The sequence below is a fragment of the Penicillium vulpinum genome, assembly GCF_028829585.1.
Source record: "Penicillium vulpinum strain IBT 29486 chromosome Unknown utg000003l_segment0_segment0, whole genome shotgun sequence".
Taxonomy (NCBI): Eukaryota; Fungi; Ascomycota; class Eurotiomycetes; order Eurotiales; family Aspergillaceae; genus Penicillium; species Penicillium vulpinum.
In genome coordinates this window covers 7,736,137-7,758,081 of record NW_026643243.1, presented here as the reverse complement: position 1 = coordinate 7,758,081, position 21,945 = coordinate 7,736,137, and the positions used below count along the sequence as shown (strand labels likewise).

The window sequence follows — 21,945 nt, the reverse complement described above, 5'->3', positions numbered from 1 at the left end:
CCGAAAGAAATATTATGTATCTAGGTCACCATGTCCGACGACTCTGACTCCACGCCCTGGAAAACTCCTGCTTCTCTTTCACTCCCAAGCCAACCCGCTTGACCCGACCCAGACGGGCAAGCGACTCCCCCACATTATCCAGCAGCGCCTTCTCGCTGGCCGAGACCTGTTCTCCTTGGCCATCTTGGTCCAGTGTGTCCAGGTAATTCGTATTATAGGTCGATTTGCGAGAGGAAGGTGTATCAATAGCGTTTTGACTAGTTGTAACGCACTCCGCGATGCGCACTCTGATGCAGTGGGTCGGCTTGCTAAGCAGCGTCCACAGCAAGCTCAAATAACTTCCGGGGAGAGGGGTGACAATATCCATAGGCGTATAGCGCAAACTGACTGGGAAGATCTTTGTCTTGGGTGATACGCTGAGAAGGGAGTTGCCCAGGGCCAAGATGCCGCGACCGTTGGTGGTAGTACACTCTGGGAACAATACAATCGGCCTATTGGGGTACTCCTCGACCAGGGTTGAGACATTCACCATCTTGGCACCAGGGGCCGGCTGCGTGGCGGGGAAAGCGAAGGCTCGCAGAATGGCCTGGAGCAGGGAGATGCGCTCAACCTGGCGAGTGTTGGGGTAGGAGGCCGTGAAGATCGGGTCGAAGATAGCTGCCAGGTACACGGCATCAATGGGAGATGTGAAGGATGAGGCGATGACCGAGCCGGGCTGGGGCAGACGCGCTTGCTGTTGCTTCAAAGACCTGTGTCGAAACTATTATTTAGTAGCGGAATAGGATATAGTTCCAATGGTGCAAACGAACCCTTTTCGCACTCCGTCCACTTGGAGATCAATCCACCAGATGCTGGGAACTCCAAGGATACACCATAGAGCGGCCTTTTTGCCCAGTGAGCCGATAGGAAGCCATTGTAAAATCAAAAAATAGCTTAGGGTGACGAAGATGAATATCGGGAGCCGGAAACAGAAGAGGAAAATACGAAGGGGGGCTTGGAGGCCGAGTGATTCAATCGGGATTGGGAGGAAGGGCGCAATGCCCGAGCCTAGGAGCTGTTAGTATAATTGTACTCCAAGGGGATGTTAACACAGCGGAAACTCACCTCGATCGCGGAACTGAGAGTATCTCTCCATCTCGTGTTATGACAGCTATAGGCAGAATGAGCTGTGGTACGGGCTCAATCAGCAACACGTCATGCGCTAAGCAACTGTCTATTTCGGTATGTGCCGACAGCACAAGTTGCAACGCTAATTCGGGGCGAAATCTGACCGTGGAATTGGGTTGACAAGCTGGTCGATCTTCACATGCGACAAGAGCTGCCACGTGATAATATGCCTGAGGCACCAAGGTGGTTTTCACCGAAGTATACGACTTGCAGGCAAGCGAGATAGACATCTGAATCTCCAGATATCCTGTTGTGGACTATTTGTTTAATCGTTTTTATATCTAGTTATATACAATCTAATAGATAACCCCCTCAAAAAAAAAAAAAAAAAAACGCTCGAAGCGCGCACAGAAGCTATGAGTAGTATACAAGATCTATAGGATCACACCCTGTCATCCCCGTCGTAGTCATCCACCACAAATTCCGGTTCCGGAGGACTTGGAGGAAGTTTGAATGTCCAAATGGCTACTCCGACTAAACAGAATAGCGAACTAGTCATCATCCACGCGAGACCAATCCAGAACCCACCGAGACGCAGTCCAATTTGGAAGACGGTGGTGATGGATAAACTCGCAACCACATTTCCCAATGACTGGATAATCTCAATCGCAGTAAACAAGCGAGCGGTCTCATCACGTTCAACCAAAGTGGTAATGATAGAGCGAGCAAGGAAAACAAAGCCCGATCCGGAGGTCTGGATGATCATGCTGGGGATCAGGGTAGCAATGGATGGGGAGAGGCCGATTCCGAGTGTTCCAATAGTAAGACAGAATATACTGCGGCGCGCGAGCCACAGGTCCTTTTCTGTCGATGAAAGCCGAGGGTTCAGGACTCGGCGTTTGAGGAAAGGTAGGCCCCAGAGGAACAGCGGGATTGACACGGTTGGGCGAGCAGATACCAGGAAGTTGGACGCTGCCAGCGTCCATGAATAACGGGTCGATATATATTGGGTTAAAAACCAGGATGAACCTCGGCTCAGGCGGTAGACCAGGAATGCACTGAGGAGAAGGAGAACTGGTTTTCGGTTGAGGATGAAATGGTAGGGTTTAAGGTAGAAGCGGTAATTTGCGCGGATCTTTGTCACAATAGACTGGTGGGAGTATGATGAAATGCTCCAAGACGGCGGTTCATTCGCGTGGTCACCATTCATGTCCGGTTCTTCGCGAGATGGTTCGCGTTCGTTGGGATCATGTAACGAATGCTTTGGTTCGGCCTCGCCTGTCAGTTCTGACATCTCGACATGTGTCGGTTCAGCTTTCCGGGGTGGCAGTGCATGCTTCGTTTCTGGTAGCAACAAAATGAGCATCATGCCCCCCATTACAATTACAAATCCAACCACCAATGGTATCCAGGGATTCAAGGTCATGAGATACGAACTAAGAGCAGTCGAGGCGAAGTCGGCACCCATCGATACGATGGCAAATTGAAAGAAAATGCCCGCTCTGTATCACTCAGTTAGCATCTATAAAGCTTATGCCTAGATTGGAGGAATAACATACCTTTCCGCCTCGGTAGTTACATCAGCCATCATAGTCCAGATGATCGCAAACGACACGACTGGACCACCCCCAAACAACCAGGACAAGGCAGTAAACCAAAGCGCACGCAGGGGGAATACATCCGAAAACCACAAGATAAGGACTGTGAGGATGGCATTCAACCCAAATCCGGGAATAGACAAAGCGAGTGTAGATTTGCGGCCACGACGGTCTGCCAGCAGACCATAAGGAATTGCCAAAAGAGCGCCTACAAAACAATCAGCCAATGGCCTAGCCATAGAGTTTCAAATAAACTTACTCAGTGACCCATCAAAGAACATATGGTAGCCTTTCACAGCCGCCAGTTCAGCCTGCACCTCGCCGATCTTACACATGGCCTCCGGCACCTGACCATCCGCACCGATCTGCGTTGGATCCACCCCCAGAAAATACTGACGGCACGCGATAGACTCCATAATCCGGACCATTGGGCCCTCGAGGAAAGCGAAGCCGATTTCAACAGCGAGGACCATGGCGAAAAGGATCGCTTTCAGGCGAAAACTAATGGCACCAATGGAGGCATTGGCCTTAGCTGGCTGGCTGTCTATACTGGGCTTGTTATGGACATGGCGATGGGCAGGGCCGGGGGTACTCGAATCGGGGGAGTCGAGGAATGGAGCATCTTCGCGGTCCTCGCGGTCGAGAGACTCATGACGTACTGAGGCCATCTTGGCCTGTCATACCGTCAAAGTGAGGGTATATATAAAAGAAAGTAGTTCGATCGGAATGTATAAATGAGCGCGGTTATCAGATCAAATCATTGTCAAAATTTAGTTAGAAAGGAATGTGAGAAATTCTGTCATACGTGTCTGGAGGCCAAGGCCAAGTTGCCAATCGCCGCAAGCGAATCCAGCACGATGTCTTGGCGGTTGATTGTCGTCCAGGGGGGTGCTAGTGGCCAACTAGTGGGTGTCCACTTGTACTATTATTATGTTATCGATTACTTTGCATATCAATTTAGTATATTTTTCATTGTTCAGATTAAGAGAAAAAAAACTATACTGATACCTAGGTATACCCCTTTATATACAAAAAAAAAAAAAAAGACCATTTCCTAATTACAGTCGTATCCTGCCTCTTCAAACAAGCTTCCCCGAACTTGTACTACCGCCGACAATTCTAGGATGAATTCATAAAGAATCACCACATTTGTCAGTACATGGCCAAGTGTTGCGACTGGGGCATCCTTGATCTCTGAGCTCGAGGCTCCCTCCTCGGCAGATGGGGACTGTGGATCCGCGGGTGCAGGCGGGAACGGCATGGAAAGGCGCTGACGAAGAGCATCAGCGGCTATGGCCCGGGCGTTCGAAGATCCACGCGAATCAGAAGGAACAGAGGATCCATCTCGATCCCAACCGGAAAACAGAGGCGGAGAGTTGACTGGGTACGTAGACCGGCCACGGGAATCTAGGGTGGAGGGATCCGGTGAACCAGGGTATGACAGGCGCGAGCGATCCGTTAAGGATACTGCAGGCTCTGAGGGCTCTCGTGATCGGTTCGGTGTTTGTGGGCAATCTTCCTGGTGCAAGAGTTCTCGTCGGGCAGCGAGCAGTACATCGAAGTCGGGGAGTTCTCGTTGCCACTGTCGGACCTGGTTCACAAGTCGTTGGAGTGCTAATGTCAATGTCGGAGCAGCTGTGGTAGGCCAAGTTGGTGTCTCGTAGGCCCGACGAACTTGATCAAATTCATCGTCGGTTTCTTCGGAGGATGGGACCACGTATTGGTTGGGATCAACCAACACCCACCCGTCCAAGGAGAAAAGATGTGAGGATGCCAGGCTCATGAACACGCCTGTTAATGCCAGGTTTATGATGACGCTGTTGGTAAAGAAAGATTCCAGGCACGTGAAAAGGGCCTGCACTATTGGATCGTCTTGCTGGAGCTGTAATGGTAGGGGTAGCGTCTCTTCGTCTTCCTCCATCGAAGTGATGGGTAGGCACAGGCGGGACTCAAGGACACATGTCGCATCTGCAACATAGTTGTCGTACGACTGATTCAGCGTGGGGTCATCGACGAGGGACGTTCCCATGACCAAAAGTTGTTCTAGCTCGGCATTCAAAGCGCCAACGGGACGCTGGCGTGCGGGCTGAGTAGGAATGGTATGAATGAGCGACCGTGCAAATAGATGGTGTCTTTGAAGAACGGTATTTAAAAGGCGTAGCGTAGCTAACACCGTCTGGCAGTTCGATGACTGGAGTCCCAGTAGGGCTAAATCACGAAGATTGAATAATGACGGTGATGGTTGATCTGCTTCAGAGGCCAACGCAGCTAGAACATTGAGTGATTTCCGTCGGCTTGCAGACATGTCCATTTGCTCCTCGGGTTGAGGGGAAGACGCTAGTAAGAAATGTAGGATTCGATGAACCAATTCGCCTTGCTCGATCGAGTCGAGGATGCGGCACATATAGGTCAGCACCGCTGCTGTCGATCCACCAGCTACATCTGATGATTCTAACAAGGAGGGGTATCTGCAAGTGTCAGTGATTAATCCAGTCCAGAGCGACGAGAGTATACTGACAAAAGTTGCTCTAGAAACAGCACCTGGAAATGGTCTAGCAAGGTGTCGTTCACTTCAGCTGATTTGCAGTGGTCGATTGTATCCTGCCAAAACAATAGATATGACATGAATGCATCCATCGTCTGACCTAGGGTTGGCTGTAAAGCGGTATCTAGTTTGGCATGATCAGATAATTGAACAATGTGAGGGAGATTTTCGTCCTCGTCGGTAGGAGAAAATGACAAGCTTTATTCGATTAGTGTACTGTACCACAACAATTAAGGAACCACACTTACTGTCCCAACTGGCTGTATAATGCACCGAGTCCAGTGGCCATGAGCGTAGCCAGGTCACTCTCGATCAGCCACTTCTCTAGGTTCTTAGACCGCGATGCGGTTTCAATGAGGTAGAGCAAACCCGTACGGGCAAAGTCGCCAGCGCGTCCCTCGTGGTGAACATAGTGCACCAGCAGATAAAAGAGAGGGAACTCATCCTTCCTTGTAGCTCCTGCAAATTCCGTCCCACTTGGACCTTGGGAATCGCTATCCTGGGCGATGGGTGTTGCCCGAGGCACAAACCATGCAGGCAGGATATCAGGCTGCAGACGAATGTTGTTGGCAATACCAAACAATAATTCGACAAGTCGGCCTTCAATCTCCTCCGGGGTCTTCTCTGCGCGACGGACCAGATCCACGATTGCGCGGGCGAACAATCGGTTGTCCACAACCCCATCCACCTCCGCATCGATCAACGTGTTGAAGAATACCGTGGCTGATCGAAGAACCCCTTCGTCGTAAAAGGAGAGGGCAAGCTTGGTCACCGTCACAAAGACCTGGGAAGATGCTGCATAGGCGACACAGGGGTGCGGTGCAGGCCCGCGGGCTTCCTCGCTCAGAATCGAGTTGAGTCGTTCAATATACGTCTGCGCGTGCGCGATCGATTGGTCGCCCGAAGGGGAATTTGTTGCACGCCATATTTGCTATCAATTGGGTGAGTTGGTAACCTTGCAGAAATGGACATGGTCAGTACCTGGAGGGCATTGCAGGCGCGTTTAAACGCAATCAGCCGTTCCGTGGGTGAGGTGGCCTTAGAGGATTTGTTGGACAGCGCGCGTGAACCGCCGATAAGACGAGACCACTATATTTCATTAGTTGGGATTAATAGAGAAGTAAGAGGCACGTACAAAGTCCATTCTGTGAGGACAGCATCTCACAGAGTGAAAGTGACGGGGGGTTTGAGGATGAGTGGAGACGGTGTTTATCGCGCTGATCGCCGCTTTACAACTACAGACCATCCCGAGGTAAACTTTCAAGTACATACTACATGCACACTCGAGATTTATACAGTAACAGCCATGCACTTTCGAGTTCCGACAAAGAAAAACGCCAGTCCAAGTCCTGGTCGTTGAATAAATAAGAGACCGTGCGCGCATGGGGGCTCGAGTCGTTCGAGCCCAAAAAACCAGATAACCAAAGATATTCACAGAGAAATGCGCTCCCAGATCTGCCCCCCCCCCCCAATATTTAAACGCCTAATATAACAAGAAATTCCCATGAATTTATGCGCCTGATACCAATCCCATCTAGCACGTCGTCAAATCATTTACGGGTGGACCTTAATCACTCTCATCCTTTGGTCGCCGTCCGCCACGCTTACGGCGACCTTCATTCTGATCGCTCCCGTCATCTTCATGTTTCCGGCTAGCCGGTTGATCAGGGACCTTAGAGATGATGTCTGCCAAGAAGTCAAGCACTTCATCCTTGGCGACAGCCTGTTTGAGATGCGAGGCGGTGACGCGCTTTGAGTTGCGATCCTTTGCTTCTTGTGCTGCCTTGGTGACAAGAGAGATCATGAAGAGTTCAAGAGCCTTGGCTATGAGAAAATGTCTCGTCAGCATCGCTTGCAAAGTATGGGGAATACGCGCAAAGGATAGCGCAAAGGGAGTACTTACACACAGCGATCGGTGTTACTTGAGCAACCTTGCCAACATCCTCATCAGCCTGCATGATGCGCTTGATGCGCGCTACAGGAAACTTGGTCTTCACTTCAATCCCCGCACTTGGGGGCGCTGACGGCATCTCTTCCTCCATCTCCGGCGCAGGAGCGGGGACTGGCGCCATTGTGATAGGCTCTGGAATTGGTTGGAGTACTTCAGGCATCGGTTGAATTGCTTCTGGCAGAGGTTCTGGGATCGGGGCGTGGTCGGACTGAGCAAGACGACTTGAACGACGAGCCATGTCCAAGTCTGGTTGATATGGTGGAACGTACTGCTGAGACACGCGACTTGGATTGGGGAGTTGATATGGTTGGTATGAGTTGAAGAAAGGTGATGTGTGAGAAGTAATTGGATTCGCAAGCACGTGTTGGGGAGGAGGAAGAGAAAGATCAGGAGAGCGAGGCCGATAATTGTCCTCTGTCATGGTCAAAAAGACAGAAAATTAAAAAAAAAAAAATTAAGTGGAATCGCGAAAAAAAGTAGGTGGCCCAAGCTCCCTGGAGAGGAGAATCCAACGACCCGACTCGGGCGCCGCTCTCCTTTTTAAATTCCGTGGTGTTTTTTTTTTTTCGTAATGTTTATACCGTGTTTGACTGTTTTGGCTGTTTTTTATTTTACAAAACTAACATTTTTGCATTTTTTGCATTTTCCGTATTTTTCGTCCCTTTTTCATCTTCTTCTCATATTCTCTTTGTTATATCTCTTCAGATCTCACTCTTCACCATTTTTTTTTTTTTTGATTTACTTTATGTCGTTTTTAACCTGTTAGGCCCTTTTATCCCCTGTTCACTTTCTTTTCCTCTTTGTCTTATATTCAAATTTGCAATATATTGAAATTGTCCGTCGTAGGTGACCTTTCCCCTTTCTCACCCCTGTTAGGCTCCCGTAGAATTCCCGATGACGATAAATCCAAAAACGTCGAGTTGAATCAGATGAAACCATAAGCGTATCGCTGTTCTTCTGTGAACGCCAAAAATTACTTGATCTAATCTGAGGGGTTTCATCAAATCTACAATGCGCCTTGTTTGCGTTCTCCCACGTCATCTCTTCTCTTACTTCTCTCTGACATGTAACTTCGGCGAAATAGTTTTTCCGACCAATTTCAAGCATTCAACCTTTACACTTCAAACCGGAAACTGAAGCCATGACACTGGAGCTCTCCGTCTAGTCAGGGTCATTTAATTTCTCCAGCCATCTCCAGCCATGGTGGTGGCGGATGTGCCAGGTCTCATGGACATTGCCAGGTATGGAGCACATGCCGATCAAAAAATTCGCAATGCTAATAAATTCTGCAGTACCCTGGCCCAAGATGAGATCCCCTTCAAACTGCGATGTGCTATCTGCAATAAGCTGGCAGTGAATGCATTTCGTCTCCCCTGTTGTGACCAGTCCATCTGTGAGACCTGTATGTCGAACCCAATGTTTCACACCTATCGCAAATGGTAGCTAATCTGATCTCCGTTCTAGGCCAAGCTTCCCTATCTGATACATGTCCGGTCTGCACACATACACCGGTCTCTCCCGATCTCTGCAAACCCAACAAGGCTCTGCGGACCACTCTCAAGGCTTTCCTGCGCACCGAAGAGAAAAAGCGGGAAAAGGATCGTCAATCTGCAGCGCCTCCAACACCATCCAATATCACGCCTGCGGACACAAAACCACCTGTTCAGGATGCAGTTCCCACTCAAAATGGGGCTGGCCTAGTGACATCTGTGGGGACCGAGACACCTCTCCCTCCGTGTCCTACAGAGCCTACAGAGTCAAAACCTCAAGAGCCGGGACTAGACACACCGGCCGCGGACATAGTTGGAGATAACATCCCAGAGCCAAGTGTATCAGATTCGGCAAATCAGCCAGCTCAGGTAAATATTTCACTACTATCATATACTGTGCATTTCTCTAAACTGATCCTGTGTATAGCCCGAGGCAACTGGTGATCAACTCAACGGCACCGAACCAGCCCTTGAGTCCACGACTGAAGATGCCGCAGTCAGCGAAACCCCAGTAAACGGAGAACCTGCTCCCACGCCTGAGGTTCCTGGGGAATCTGGTACCAACTTGATGGCCCCAAACATGGCCGGAAACTTCCCCGCGATGGGCTGGAACGGAGCTGGCATGAATCCTTTCATGGCTGGCATGTTCAATTTTCCGAACACGATGGGTAAGTTCAATATTCCCAATATTTATCATTTCAATCTCGCTAATGTCCCTCCACAGGTATGCCCATGGGGATGGACCCGATGGCTAATCAGGGGATGTACGGAATGAACATGACTGGCATGGGCATGAACACTGGGATGAACTACAACGGGGGCATGTATGGATCGTTAGGATGGGACGCATCCCAACAGAACAACAATATGTGGCAAGGCGGCCAAAATAAATTCAATCCAAATGCTTTCGCAAATGGCACGGGTCCTCCTTATGGAGGTGCATTTGGCGGGTCTAATATGTCTGCTTACCCTTCTCAATCAGACTACCAGTCCGGTTACTACGGGTATGGCCGTGGTGGATACCGAGGCCGAGGCCGTGGCCAGTTTCATGGTCCCGGTCGAGGTGGCTTTGGACCCATGCAAGGTCATTACCGTCAAGGTTCTAACCCAGGATATCCTAACCAGAACCCAAATATGGCTAATGGCCCTAATGGTACTCCACTGGATGCTCAAGGTAATGTCCAAACAAATGAGATTGCCCCAGAAGCAGGTGAAACTGGACTCGATGTGCCTGGTAATCCAGAAGATATCCCAACAGATACTACAGACCAGCCCCAGGGAATTCCCACCATTGACAGCCTTGATAATCCTGTACCAACTGGCCCTGGATACGGTATGAGTAATGGATATGGTCAATACAGATACGGCCAATATGGACAACAAAGGGGACCCGGTGTCGAAGGCGCTCCGGCTGCTCCGCGTGCTATGCGGCAGGGGCTACCCAACACCAGTGTGCTGCGACAACGTGGCTTCCAGATTCAGGGCCGAGCCAGCGTGTCTGGGTGAGACTTTCTTCTTTTATCTGTCTTGGAAATATAAATTCTAACTACCAGAGTAGTGAACCCACCGAGGACAATCACACAAGGGCCCCATCCAACGCCCCATCCCAACGTGCGCAGTCTCGCTCTCGATCCCCCTCACAAAATCCAGCTTCCCGCCCCCGTTCCCCATCTGTTCATGGTACTGAAGACGACCGTGACAGTCGGCGTGGGGCAGAAATCAAACGCCCAGATCGAGTTGATGAGCTACAATCCGATGCTCGTCACTCTCGCTCTCCATCCCGCACATCCTCTCGTCCTTCCTCGCGACGCCGACACCACGACAGTGATCGGGAGCGAGATAGAAGAACTAACCACCGTTCACAACGCTCCCGTCGGCATCGCAGCCGTAGCCGCAGCTCAAGTCGACACGGCGATATCCGTCCCTCTATTCGCTTAGAAAAGATGGCAGAAAAAGATGTATCAAATGGCAGGACCAAAGCGTCCTCCGAAGCCCCGGAGTCACGCGATCTAGCAAGCCGAATCAGCAGCACCTACCGCTCCACCAAGGACCGAACTAGCCGACGCGAAGATGACCGATCACGGGAACGGGACCGAGATGCCCGACGCCGAGATCGTGACCGTGATCGTGACCGTGATCGTGACCGTGACCGTGACCGTCGTGGCCGAGACCGCGATTCCGATCGCGAACGTCGCCGAGATGGCGACCGCGATAAAGACAGAGCCTCAGAGCGCGACCGCGATCGACCAAGGGAGCGTGACCGTACTGATCGTGATCGCAAGCGTTCTCGCCGCGATCGATCCCCGTCTGCAATCGGCGCCGACCACCCCCAAGTCCGTCGTGTGAAACGTGGCGATGAGGAGCGTAGTCGGGAGACGAATGGAGCCTCGACCAAACGGGCCGAGCCCGATAAAGACCCTTACACTCTTGAGCGTGAAGCTCGCAATAAGGAGCGCCTTGAGCGTGAGCAGCAACATCGTGAGAAGGCCAAGTCTGGCCGCCGCCGTGATAGCCGGCAGGACCGTGTGGTGGCGGGTCGTCGCATCAACTACAAGTACGAAGATGAACTCTGAACTTGAAGTTTTGCTTTTTTTTTTTCGTTGCCGTAAAAGAATCATGGGATGGCGTCAAGAGGCTGCTTTTTCCATTTTCTTGTATCTTGTTATTTTCCTTGAGCTGTGGTATGTGAGACTGCTCAACAGTAGATATGGGATTTGCGTAGGCTATTTGAAATGGCTTCTTATGGATATAAACAACGGAACTCTAAATGAATTTTCTACTCTAATTTCTGTCTTGCTGCGATCATTCTCTGTATAACAAGGACGAAAAAATAAAATAAAATTCTCGTCACTAGCCTAGTCTATCACTAAATATATATACTATGGCGTTATGGCTCCTACTTCCAAACTACCAAAGTATTAATTAAACTGAGTGCGGTTGACGAGGAGTAGGACTTTGAACTTCTCTAGCAGCATATTGCCAGCCCTTGAAGATATTGTTGGCTTACTGTTCACTGTTGACCCTGAGCCCTAAAAGGTCACCATTGATGAGCGAGGACGGTAGTGTAAGGGACCATCAAAGCAATAGATACAATCTAAATTTGAGCGTAAACATCTAGGATTGATACACTGTACTTGCTTGAATGTCATAAGGCTACCGAGCTACAGAGGGCAAGTTTTCAGTCTACAAAATCTATCATGGTCTGTTCTATACACTGCCGTAGACGAGTAGCTTCTAAGACGAGCTAATCTCTCCATTCAATGATCACAATCAAATTTTGATTTCAATGGGCAAATGTATTGACAATTCCGCTAAAAAGAAACAAAAAAACTTATCCACACACTGCATCGCCTCATATACGTCAAACACCGTATGATTCCAAGGAGCAAAATCTCCCAATGAATGTACCTAGATAATATGTGACTAACCTAGCAGTCTCCGGAGGCTAAAATTAGGACTAAATTATTTAGTTCAGCTTGCTCTTCAATGCCTCAATCTCGGCAGTGAGTGTTTGCATTTGCTGTGCCTGGTCGGCAATAGTCTTCGTCTGCTCGGCAAGCAGGCTCTTAATCTCTTCAATGTCGTTCTTGGGGATGGAAGTGGTGGGCGAAGGGGCCTCGCTAGCGGGTGAGGGGGCATTGGAAGACTAGGACAATTAGCAGCTGACACAATTTGATAAATGTTAATATTAGAGTGGGGAACTTACAGCGACAGCCAGAGCAACCGTAGGTTGAGGCTTTGGCTCGACTTTCTCGACCTTCTCAGCCTCCTTCGGCCTCAAGGGGCTGCTGATACGCGGCGAAGCAGTCTCGGCAGCGGGAGAGCGAGTGCGACGTTCAACAGGCTTGGGAATTTCCTCGAAGCTCGAGTCATCATCATCTGAGACGGTAGCCTCTTCACCATCAGCAAACTTGTTCACCATCGCAGCCATGGAAGCACCTTGTTCCTTCATAGATGGAGCAGGGCGCGCAACAGGAGTAGGTTCAGGGATAGGCTCGGGGGCAGCCTTTGTAGTAGCAGGCTCAGGGGTCTTTGGGGTCTCAGCGGCTTTAGGTGTCTCGGCGGGCTTGGGAGCAGGGGCATCCATGGAGCCAGTTGGCTTTTCCTCTACTCCGGTCACCTCCTTGATGCCCTCACCGTCGAACAGGCTGGCCATGGAGATCTTGGGAGGAAGTGCCTCCTTGCCACCTAGCCATTCGGACGAAGACATGGCGGGGGTCACTCCGGCGGTGGGCGGGTAGATGTCGTCCTGGAAGTTCTCGGACCGACGGGGGACGATGAATGAGACGGGTTCGATGTATTGATCGTTGACGGTCTTGTAGGCGCGAGCGACTTCGTTCTCGTGCATGTTCACGCCACGCTTGGGCATGAAAGCAACTCCTCGCTGGGGGTCGGCAGACTTGTGCTCAGAAAGGAACTCGAACTTGTCGTTCTCAAGCTCAAAGTATCGAATATTTCCGTCACTATTGGAAGTCAGAAATTGCGAAACCATAATAGTTCAATCGTGGACGACTCACCCTCGTCCAGCCAAGTATAGCATGTTAGTTCCATCATCCCAGAAAGGCATGCACACGCCAGAAATGGAATCCAAGGTCTTGAAACCGTTGATGGGTTCCCGCACGGCACGGATATCCCAGAGCGCCAACTGGCGGTCGCTCATCTTGGAGAAACCGGTAGTCGCAATGCGATCACGTTCTCCGAGCCACACAGCTCGGCTGTTCTTGGCACCGGTGTGGCCATTGGTCTCGTGAGCCGGACGTTCCTGTCGCACATCCCAGATGCGGAGCTTCTTGTCACGCGAGGTAGTGACCAACAGGGATCCGTTGGCACTCCACGACTGCGACTGCACAATATCGCCAATGTTCAGAGTGAGCTTAGCTGCGCCAGCTTCAATATCCCAGATCTTCACGGTATAGTCGCCCGAGGCCGTTGCCAGCACGTTTTCTGCCGCGGGGTTGAAGAGCACGTGGCCAATCTTCCTGCAGGGAGGGGTAAGTATGAGGTGATAACTGGTTTGGTTAGGGATTCGTACTTAGGATGGCCGCTCAATTTGCCAATAGGCGCGAGGTCCTGGATATCTTCGGCATCTGCCTCAGGTCGAACGGTGAAGTTCTCCGGAACCCGCCAGAGGAAAACCTGGAATCAATCAGTCGCAACGCTAAGAGCTGTTGTTTGTCGCACTATACCTTGCCGTCATCGGATCCTGAGGCAATCAGGTCGTCATTGAAAGGGTTCCTGTGGGGTTTCGGTGAGCTGCGGCGCGGGTGTTCTATATTTGGATTCCTTACCAGTCGGTGTCCAAAACGACGGCAGTGTGGCCTCGGCACAATGGGATACGTTCGGGGAGCTTGCCCCGTTCCTCAAGAGGAATAATCGCAAAAGCTCCGCCACCACCTGCTTCCCAATTGACCGCAATGTGTTTCGGGTTGACCTAGATGCACCGTAAGACCGGGTTCGCCAGTGAAGCGTCAGGGGGGATGCGGAAGGCACAACACACACCTTAAGAAGGTTGGTATCCCAGGCGTTTCGGGAGACTCGAAGGTTATCGTAACATTGATCCTGCAAAAGTCAGAATAGAAGATCGGAGAATATAGAACATAGCCTTTACCTTTCTCGTCGATCGCCCAAAGACGTGGCCTGTAAGGGTCAGCGGGGAAGCGCATTTTGGATTATTGACGTAACTCACGATATTTGGAGGAACGAACAAAACGCCCGGACATGATTACCAAGTGTTCAAACGAAGACGTAGAGCAAACAAAAAAAAAGTAGAAGGAAAAAGGAGTAGGTGAAAGAGACGTTGGAGAAGCTCAAGCAACCTACTGGGCCCGCTGTTTCGGGAATCCGAGTGGAGGCAAAGAACGCCCCACGAATCGAATGCCAACTACTTCCGGGAACCGGGAACAGCTTCAAAAAGAGTCAACAAAGAAGATGAGTAAACAATTTCTAGGACATTGTACAATTTGTTCATATGTTCTTCTTTCATTTACATTCTGACACCTTTGATCTCTGGGTTGAGAATGATCACGTGTTGTTTTTAAATACATTTCCTTGGTAATACAAATACGTCACAGCTAACACCATTGCCGGATCTGAGCTAGCGTGATACAGCTGCCTGAGTCAGCAAATCTTTGTTTACTTTGCGCTGCGTCCCTCCAGAAACCAGTTTGCGATCATTCGATGCTCATACTTCCAAGGTTACTACTGCCCACACAATCCATTGGCACGTCCTCTATCTGCTCTTTTCATCCTAACTCGCTAACTTTAAGTCCTAGCGGCCAACACAGACAGTGGCTGGACGTGAGCTCATCCTTCTCGCCCGGATACTCTATTCGCCGGTAACCTGGCGGTCAACAAATCCCAATATGGAAGGTGAAAACATGGTAAGTATCCCCACTTTAGGCTTTTGCTCCATCAGAGTGCATGGGAATGTAACTGATCATCTTCAGCCCCGAACCAGGTCGGCTACTCGGATGCGCCTACCACAGGCTGGCCTGCGTGAGGCCAGTTCCGCGACAACCAACTCGCGCTCTGGCATCATGGCGCCAGGCACAATTGCAAACAAGGCTATGAGCATGTCGCGTATGGAAGATTTTGAATCGTTGGCGCAACATGAACTGACAGCGCCGGAAGCAACCCGTCCGAAAACCGCAAACCCGGAAACGAAGAGATCTGGGCCCGTCACCCGACAGCCTAGTACAACGACCAAGGGGCATAGCCGGGGCAACTCGTACTCATCTTCAACCATGTCCCGGCCGGCCGCTCCTCCGTCTCGCGCAGCCAATGGCTCCTTCTCCTCAACCGTCGGCCCCGGCACGCGCCCAGCATCGGCCATGTCCCGGTACCAGCCCTCCTTCAACGGCCGCAGACCCGTCGGCGCATCGATTCCGCGCGCAGCAAGCGCGTTGGATACCCATATGGAAGACGCCTCTCCCAGTGTGCTAGGAAAACGAAAGGGTATGCTACAATTTCCCTTATCTCCCAGTCGTATTCCTTCTTGTCCCGTTGGAACCGTGTCCCCTGGATGTAATGAAGGTTGGAATGGGATTGGTGAAGTTGCAGCGCTCTCTGTGTCTGAGAAACCTGTCTCTTTCCGAAGTCCTTCCAACCCAGCAACTATCCCCGTGTTGCCCAGTACACCATTTCGGAACGTTCCCAATGTTACTACCCCAAAGTCCCCTGGATATATGCAGTCTTCCTCGTCCTCTTCTTTTTTTACGGCCCCTACTGCACCCTACAGAACCCCATCACATTCCCAGCGACGCGTTGTCAAAAAATCCTCCCACCCCGCGTTTTTGACCAAAGGTTCCTCGATCAGAAGTTTTGACAATATCACAGGACCGGAATGGGACCAAGATTCTCGCGAAAAGAATATGGAGGGATTAATGCAGACTTTGCTGGAACAGGTAAATCAGCAAGGTCAAGCAAGCTCTGGTCTCAAGGAGACCGTCGAGATCTACAAGGCAAGAAGTAAGTTGAGTTGAATAAAGAGTACATTGAAACGAATCTAATCATTTCGTCTAGTCAGCGAACTCGAAAGCACTCGGGATCAGGTGAAAGAAGTCAATATTACCCAGCGTGTGGAGTTAGATTTGCTGCAAAACAAGTTACGTGATGCAGAGCAGGCTCGCAAAGAGGACAAGCGAGACCATGAAATTGCTATGGATGATCTTTCCCAGCGCCAGCGTATTGAATTGGATTCACTCCAACAACGAAGCACGAGAGAAATTGCTGCAATCACTGACCGACATCAAGAGGAGGTTCTCAACCTGAAACGACAATTTGATCGTGAGATTGAAGGCGAGAAAGCAGCACGCATAAACGCGCTCAGCAAGCTAACTTCTCAATCTGCAATTGATATCCAAAAGTCCCAAACCGAACTGGAAAGAAAGGAGCGCGAGATTACGACATTGAATGATAGACTGCAGGCCCTGAAGGCGGACCTTGACCGGGAACGAAGAACCGTGCAGGAACTCAGAGTGAACCTGGATATTACAAGCAGCAACAGCGTTACCCTAGAGTCATCAATTCGTGCACTTAAGGCACGCATTGAATTCCTTGAAAGTGGACGGGAGGAGCAATCTAAATCTTTTGAACGGTGCAATCGGGAGATGATGGACGCATTTGCCCAGACAGAGGCGATTAAGGAGAAGCTGCGCAGGGAAGAGACACTACGACGCAAACTTCATAACCAGGTGCAAGAGCTCAAAGGCAATATCCGCGTGTTTTGCCGAGTTCGCCCTTCGCTTAATAGTGAACCAGCCTCCGATCTCACTCTCATGCAGTATCCAGACGAAACCGACGATGGAAAGGAGATTAATATCCTTGGCCCCGAAGAGAAGAGCAGCCTTGGAACAATTACCCGGAAGAACAACACTTTCTCCTTCGATCGTGTATTCAATCCATCAACCCAGAACGCCGAGGTTTTTGATGAGATTAGCCAGCTTGTTCAGAGCGCTCTGGATGGCTACAATGTTTGCATCTTCTGTTATGGCCAAACTGGCAGTGGCAAGACCCACACAATGTCATCAGCTGACGGCATGATCCCTCGTGCTGTTCACCAGATTTACGAGACCGCGCAAGGTCTGGAAGAGAAGGGCTGGCGGTACTCAATGGCCGGCAATTTTGTCGAAGTCTACAACGAAAACCTGAATGATCTCTTGGGCAACCCGGATGAATTGGACAAGAAGAAGCATGAGATTCGCCATGACATGCAGCGGGGCAAGACTACTATCACCGACATTACAACTGTGAACTTAGATTCTCCCGAGATGGTCAAATCTATTCTCAAGAATGCAGATGCCAACCGCTCGGTAGCAGCGACCAAGGCCAATGAGCGCTCATCGCGGTCCCACTCTGTCTTCATTCTCAAGCTCATCGGCCAGAACCACATCACTGGCGAACGCAGCGAAGGCACCCTGAACCTCGTTGACTTAGCAGGAAGCGAACGCCTGAGCCATAGTGGAGCAACCGGCGAGCGTCTGAAAGAGACTCAAAACATCAACCGTAGTCTCAGCTCTTTGGGCGATGTGATTGCAGCTCTCGGCCAAGGCAAAGAGGGCGGTCACATCCCGTACAGGAACAGCAAGGTATGTTTCTTTTACTCCCATTTTCATTTGCTAGATACTAATTCGTTTTCTAGCTTACATACCTGCTCCAGTTTTCCCTAGGTGGAAACTCTAAGACTCTCATGTTCGTCATGGTCAGCCCTCTCCAAGCGCACATGTCGGAGACCTTGACCAGCTTGAAGTTCGCCACTAAAGTACACAACACCCACATTGGCACCGCAAAGCGACAGGCGCGTGTTCGTGACGCCTGATTACGATGATACCTTTTTACTTTCTTGCATATATTTTGTTGGTTTTATCTATTGGGTAGGGGTCTTTGACGATCCTGTCCTCTACCCTGGCGCCTTGGCTAGGCTCATTTATGGTTTTTCCCTTTGTCAAAGCCTTTGGAGGCATTCGGTTCCTGCCTTAGCGTGTGATTTACTGTATGGACAGTGATACATTTGGTTTAATCAATGCACAGTAGCAGGCTCTCAATGGTTTATCTGTTTTGTTTACATTGCGAGAGATATGCTAGTCTTACTTTTCAATGAATTTACGGATATCCCATATGGTCTGCTCCTTTTTCTCAATCCAAGGGAAATGCCCACATTCGCCGTAGGTAATCAGCCGGGCATTTTGGACGTTCTTTGCTGTCCGCTCTGCAATCCCTATTATCCCACATATCATATCTTCGCGGCCAAATATAATAAGTGTCTCTGCCTGTACATCACCAAGCCTCTCTACCATTTGCATGGGATACCGCAATTCTTTGTCACATCGACCCTGGGCCTGGTAGCACCAAACCGACAACCTTTGATCCCCGATATCGCGCAGCAGCTCTGGTACATACTGCCGCGGATCAAAAAAGTACAAAGGCCACATGGCTCGCACCGACTCTGTAAATTCCTCGTCGGATCCAGTCTGCCGATCCAGCATCCTATCCCAAGCATCCTGGTACCGGGGATCTATGCGCGTCGCTTGCAGCTGTAACAACCTCTTATCCTGAACACCTAATAGCTGGTGGTCCAGGAGAACGAGCTTTTCGACACGACTGGGATACATCTCTGCATATCCCAGGGCAATCGCTCCGCCATTCGAGTGGCCCAGTAAAACCGGATATCGATCTAGATGGAGATACTGGCGGAGATCTTCCAAGTCCGAGGCAAGATCAGGCATACTGCTCATCTGGGATGACGGTGGTCTGGATGATCCATTTGTTCCGCGGGAATGGAAGAAGATCACTGTATAGCCCCTGGTATTTGTGGTACTGGGGTAGTCTTCTGGTCTCCATAACGCTCGCAGTCCGTTCTGGAGATAGCCAGATCCTAATCCCCAGCCGGGGGGTTGGACAACTATTAGACTGTGTAGATCTTCCTTTTCGGTTGATGGGCAATGCACGACATATTCAAATGTCAACCTTTTCGCTGGAACATCGAAGGTGTGGATTCCTGTTTTGAATATTTTCGACATTTGGAAAGAGTGTGAGAAGCAGAACTAACATCTGAAAGCTATGCTAAGTATGCAATCGAGAACAAATTGCATGCCATTCATAGCAATATCAGACTGTGACGTCATTCAGGATAGTCCGACTATGTATGTTACAAAAGTAGAAATAAAACAGAATCAATAATTGAATATTCAGGCACTAGAGTTGACCAAAGTATCTGTCGGCCTTTTGATTTACCTGTTGGGATTTTTCTTTAATCGCACTGGTGTCTAAAGTCCCCTCTTCACAGATATACGCATCTATGAGTTCAGCCGGAACCCATTCGAAGTAGATATTCTTAACTTCGACCGCGTAGTTGACGCTATCTTGACCAGCCACCTCAGCTGCCCCAGTAAGAGTATCAACTCCTTTCATACCACTGTTCAGCCAGCAACCTATTACCTCTTTCGGATCATTCTCTTCGTGACTATGACTGCTCTCCGCACCAGGCTCAGCCACCTTCTCCAGTTCGCTGAGAACCAGGACCTTGGCGCCAGGACAAATATATCTGGCACTCAAGACAGTTGGCAAAGATCCAGTTTTATTGCTCACGGAGCCTAAATCCGAGATCCGGTCTGCTCCAAGCAAGACGAAATCCACATCCTTGCTAGCAAGAGCCGCCGAGGCATCGGTGTACACAGTTAGCTTCAGACTTCGATCGGAAGTCAAGGGAAATCTTGACCGAAAGGCAGAGAGGATGGAAGATGCCATATTGGCTCCTTCACAAAGCGGACGAGATTCTAGTATCCTGAGATCCAGATTACGAATTGGAAGGGATCCAAAAGCCCTTAGAATGCTATCCCGGATAGTAGAGCTCGACGAGAGGGTGAGAATAACGAGAGATGGCGGAGGGGTTGAATCGGCTGTAGGCAGGATGTTGCGCTGAAGATACATCGCAAAGGAGTTTTGGATGCGCATGGGCATTTCTTCGCGCTTGTCCACATGCTGGTCGACTAAAGTCAACAAAGAGTCCCATTTGACCTTGTGCTTGAGAGTCTGATGTATGATCTCTTCCATGTCGGCAAGCACTCCTAGCAATGCATTCAAGGTGGCTGCCCCCATGCTTTCTCGTCCATTTTTCCACAGATGCCATGCAGCCATGCGAGCAGTTTCCCACCACTTTGTATCGATTTCCTCGCTCATTTGCCCAATAACATCCCGGAAGGCTCTCAGCGCAATTGAAGTCAGTTCGTGCGATCCACTCTGGTGATCTGTCTTCAGTTTTTCCAGACCCGTTCTGAGTGCTAGGCTAGCGCTCTTGTTCATGTCGCTCTCAAACAAGACTCGTCGCAGGCTTTCCTTCAGACGTGGCACTCCGCCGAATTTCTCATCATCTTGAATTGCCTCTGGGCTATACCACTGCCAGCTTACATGCTCCCAGTCGATTTCAACACCCTCCATCCCGCGACCACCTTCCCAGGTGGATTTGAGTCGGAATAGGAACGGGAAAATGGTCCATTGTCGACGCAGAGAAGGATCGCGGAAGGTGTATGGTTTTCCCTGTCGCCAAAGTTCAAGATCTTGCTGGGTGAGAGTAGTCTCCTCTTTCAACTCTCGCCATGCCGCTGCTACTGGTGTTTCATGACTCTCTATACTGCCTGAGATGGGAGCTAGGTGATTCCTGGAGAAATCAGCTATTCTGGATGCGAATAATGGGTAGTGATGCTGATGCGGGGCTTTCGGATACATACTGATATGTCCTAACCTTTTCACTTCGTCTAAATAAAGCAACCTGCGTCGCCCCTCCAGATGAGCAGATGAACGAGGATACCACTGATCTCTCCTTGAACTCGGGTTCGCTCTGGTTCATCTTGCTCCTGTTGGAGGTCAAACAAATTCGGAGATAGGGAGGAGTGTAAGTTTCGGGGATATCCACAAGGCCGTCACCATCACATCATCTTAGAAAACAGCCCGAGAGGAAGTAAATTGACATGAAGAATTTTCAAGTATCTTAAATACAAATTGGTCTCCGTCCTTTCTTGACATTCTTGAGCGAGTTAATTGGCTTTCAAATGTCAATGACGTCATCTGGTATTGGTATATCACACGAGTCTCAAAGTGCAAAGTGATCCAAAGCCTCAAGATGCCCACTCTCACAGGGTCATGTATTTGCCGGAATATTGAATATGAGTTGAAGCTTGTTTCGAATGATGATGCGAGAACATCCCTCTGCCATTGCCGCAACTGCAAGGTATACATACACCTGACATTGAACGGGAACGTCATTTCGCTAAATCTGAAATGATCAATTGGATAGAAAGCATTTGGAACTAATTATGGCCTGACAGCCAAAGTCCCAAAGGACACATTCAACCTCACCAAAGGGATACCCAAAGAACACATCGCGGATAATGGATCTGGAGCTGTGATCTATCGAGAATTTTGTCAAAACTGTGGTAGCTTCATTCTAGAATATGGGGTATGTGGGCTTATACCATAGATACGGGGTTTCTCTAACAAATAAATCAGGATGCTGCAAAAGACCATTTTCGCTACATCTGTGTCGGGTCCTTAGACGATCCTGAAGCATTACCCCCTAAGGGGGAGTTCTTCTGCAAGGCTCGGGCGAGCTGGATGCCGGAGATTCCGAGTGAGTTTAGTATGCTAATATCCTGGGTCTTTCTAGATTCTAACAAATCCACAACGTAGATGTATTCCACAAGCAGATGGTAAAGGAGTAATGGAATGGATGAATGTTTGGTGGTCATACACAGTCCCAAT

General features: G+C 49.9%; 10 protein-coding genes across 10 annotated transcripts; 3 read left to right on the top strand and 7 right to left on the bottom strand.

Moving 5' to 3' along the window:
- Positions 1-25: 25 nt before the first annotated feature.
- N7479_007983 (lysophosphatidic acid acyltransferase LOA1) lies at positions 26-1,135 on the bottom strand (the record flags this gene model as incomplete). The annotated part of the gene is made up of 3 exons (XM_057255677.1): positions 26-749; positions 810-1,047; positions 1,105-1,135. 3 exons carry the CDS (start codon positions 1,133-1,135, stop codon positions 26-28), a joined length of 993 nt encoding a protein of 330 aa, XP_057109539.1.
- Positions 1,136-1,549: 414 nt separating this feature from the next.
- Positions 1,550-3,373, bottom strand: N7479_007982 (putative MFS transporter; the record flags this gene model as incomplete). The annotated part of the gene is made up of 3 exons (XM_057255676.1): positions 1,550-2,609; positions 2,667-2,913; positions 2,965-3,373. The coding sequence occupies 3 exons, from the start codon at positions 3,371-3,373 to the stop codon at positions 1,550-1,552; spliced, it is 1,716 nt and encodes a 571-aa protein (XP_057109538.1).
- A 386-nt stretch (positions 3,374-3,759) lies between these two features.
- N7479_007981 (uncharacterized protein) lies at positions 3,760-6,394 on the bottom strand (the record flags this gene model as incomplete). Its single annotated transcript, XM_057255675.1, has 5 exons — positions 3,760-5,173; positions 5,224-5,448; positions 5,499-6,124; positions 6,232-6,339; positions 6,386-6,394. 5 exons carry the CDS (start codon positions 6,392-6,394, stop codon positions 3,760-3,762), a joined length of 2,382 nt encoding a protein of 793 aa, XP_057109537.1.
- Positions 6,395-6,817: 423 nt separating this feature from the next.
- nctA (negative cofactor 2 transcription regulator complex subunit BUR6) lies at positions 6,818-7,622 on the bottom strand (the record flags this gene model as incomplete). Its single annotated transcript, XM_057255674.1, has 2 exons — positions 6,818-7,074; positions 7,154-7,622. The coding sequence occupies 2 exons, from the start codon at positions 7,620-7,622 to the stop codon at positions 6,818-6,820; spliced, it is 726 nt and encodes a 241-aa protein (XP_057109536.1).
- Positions 7,623-8,401: 779 nt separating this feature from the next.
- On the top strand, positions 8,402-11,264 carry N7479_007979 (uncharacterized protein; the record flags this gene model as incomplete). Its single annotated transcript, XM_057255673.1, has 6 exons — positions 8,402-8,442; positions 8,494-8,603; positions 8,666-9,060; positions 9,119-9,359; positions 9,416-10,193; positions 10,250-11,264. The coding sequence occupies 6 exons, from the start codon at positions 8,402-8,404 to the stop codon at positions 11,262-11,264; spliced, it is 2,580 nt and encodes an 859-aa protein (XP_057109535.1).
- An 893-nt stretch (positions 11,265-12,157) lies between these two features.
- On the bottom strand, positions 12,158-14,411 carry N7479_007978 (coronin; the record flags this gene model as incomplete). The annotated part of the gene is made up of 9 exons (XM_057255672.1): positions 12,158-12,337; positions 12,398-13,154; positions 13,209-13,670; positions 13,724-13,827; positions 13,878-13,926; positions 13,980-14,122; positions 14,191-14,250; positions 14,300-14,328; positions 14,378-14,411. The coding sequence occupies 9 exons, from the start codon at positions 14,409-14,411 to the stop codon at positions 12,158-12,160; spliced, it is 1,818 nt and encodes a 605-aa protein (XP_057109534.1).
- A 642-nt stretch (positions 14,412-15,053) lies between these two features.
- Positions 15,054-18,007, top strand: N7479_007977 (putative kinesin family protein (KlpA); the record flags this gene model as incomplete). Its single annotated transcript, XM_057255671.1, has 4 exons — positions 15,054-15,071; positions 15,138-16,158; positions 16,213-17,777; positions 17,831-18,007. The coding sequence occupies 4 exons, from the start codon at positions 15,054-15,056 to the stop codon at positions 18,005-18,007; spliced, it is 2,781 nt and encodes a 926-aa protein (XP_057109533.1).
- A 268-nt stretch (positions 18,008-18,275) lies between these two features.
- On the bottom strand, positions 18,276-19,208 carry N7479_007976 (alpha/beta fold hydrolase; the record flags this gene model as incomplete). Its single annotated transcript, XM_057255670.1, has 1 exon — positions 18,276-19,208. One exon carries the CDS (start codon positions 19,206-19,208, stop codon positions 18,276-18,278), a length of 933 nt encoding a protein of 310 aa, XP_057109532.1.
- Positions 19,209-19,383: 175 nt separating this feature from the next.
- On the bottom strand, positions 19,384-21,034 carry N7479_007975 (translation initiation factor eIF-2B subunit family protein; the record flags this gene model as incomplete). Its single annotated transcript, XM_057255669.1, has 2 exons — positions 19,384-20,845; positions 20,916-21,034. 2 exons carry the CDS (start codon positions 21,032-21,034, stop codon positions 19,384-19,386), a joined length of 1,581 nt encoding a protein of 526 aa, XP_057109531.1.
- Positions 21,035-21,307: 273 nt separating this feature from the next.
- N7479_007974 (GFA family protein) lies at positions 21,308-21,873 on the top strand (the record flags this gene model as incomplete). The annotated part of the gene is made up of 3 exons (XM_057255668.1): positions 21,308-21,415; positions 21,482-21,643; positions 21,694-21,873. 3 exons carry the CDS (start codon positions 21,308-21,310, stop codon positions 21,871-21,873), a joined length of 450 nt encoding a protein of 149 aa, XP_057109530.1.
- Positions 21,874-21,945: the final 72 nt, after the last annotated feature.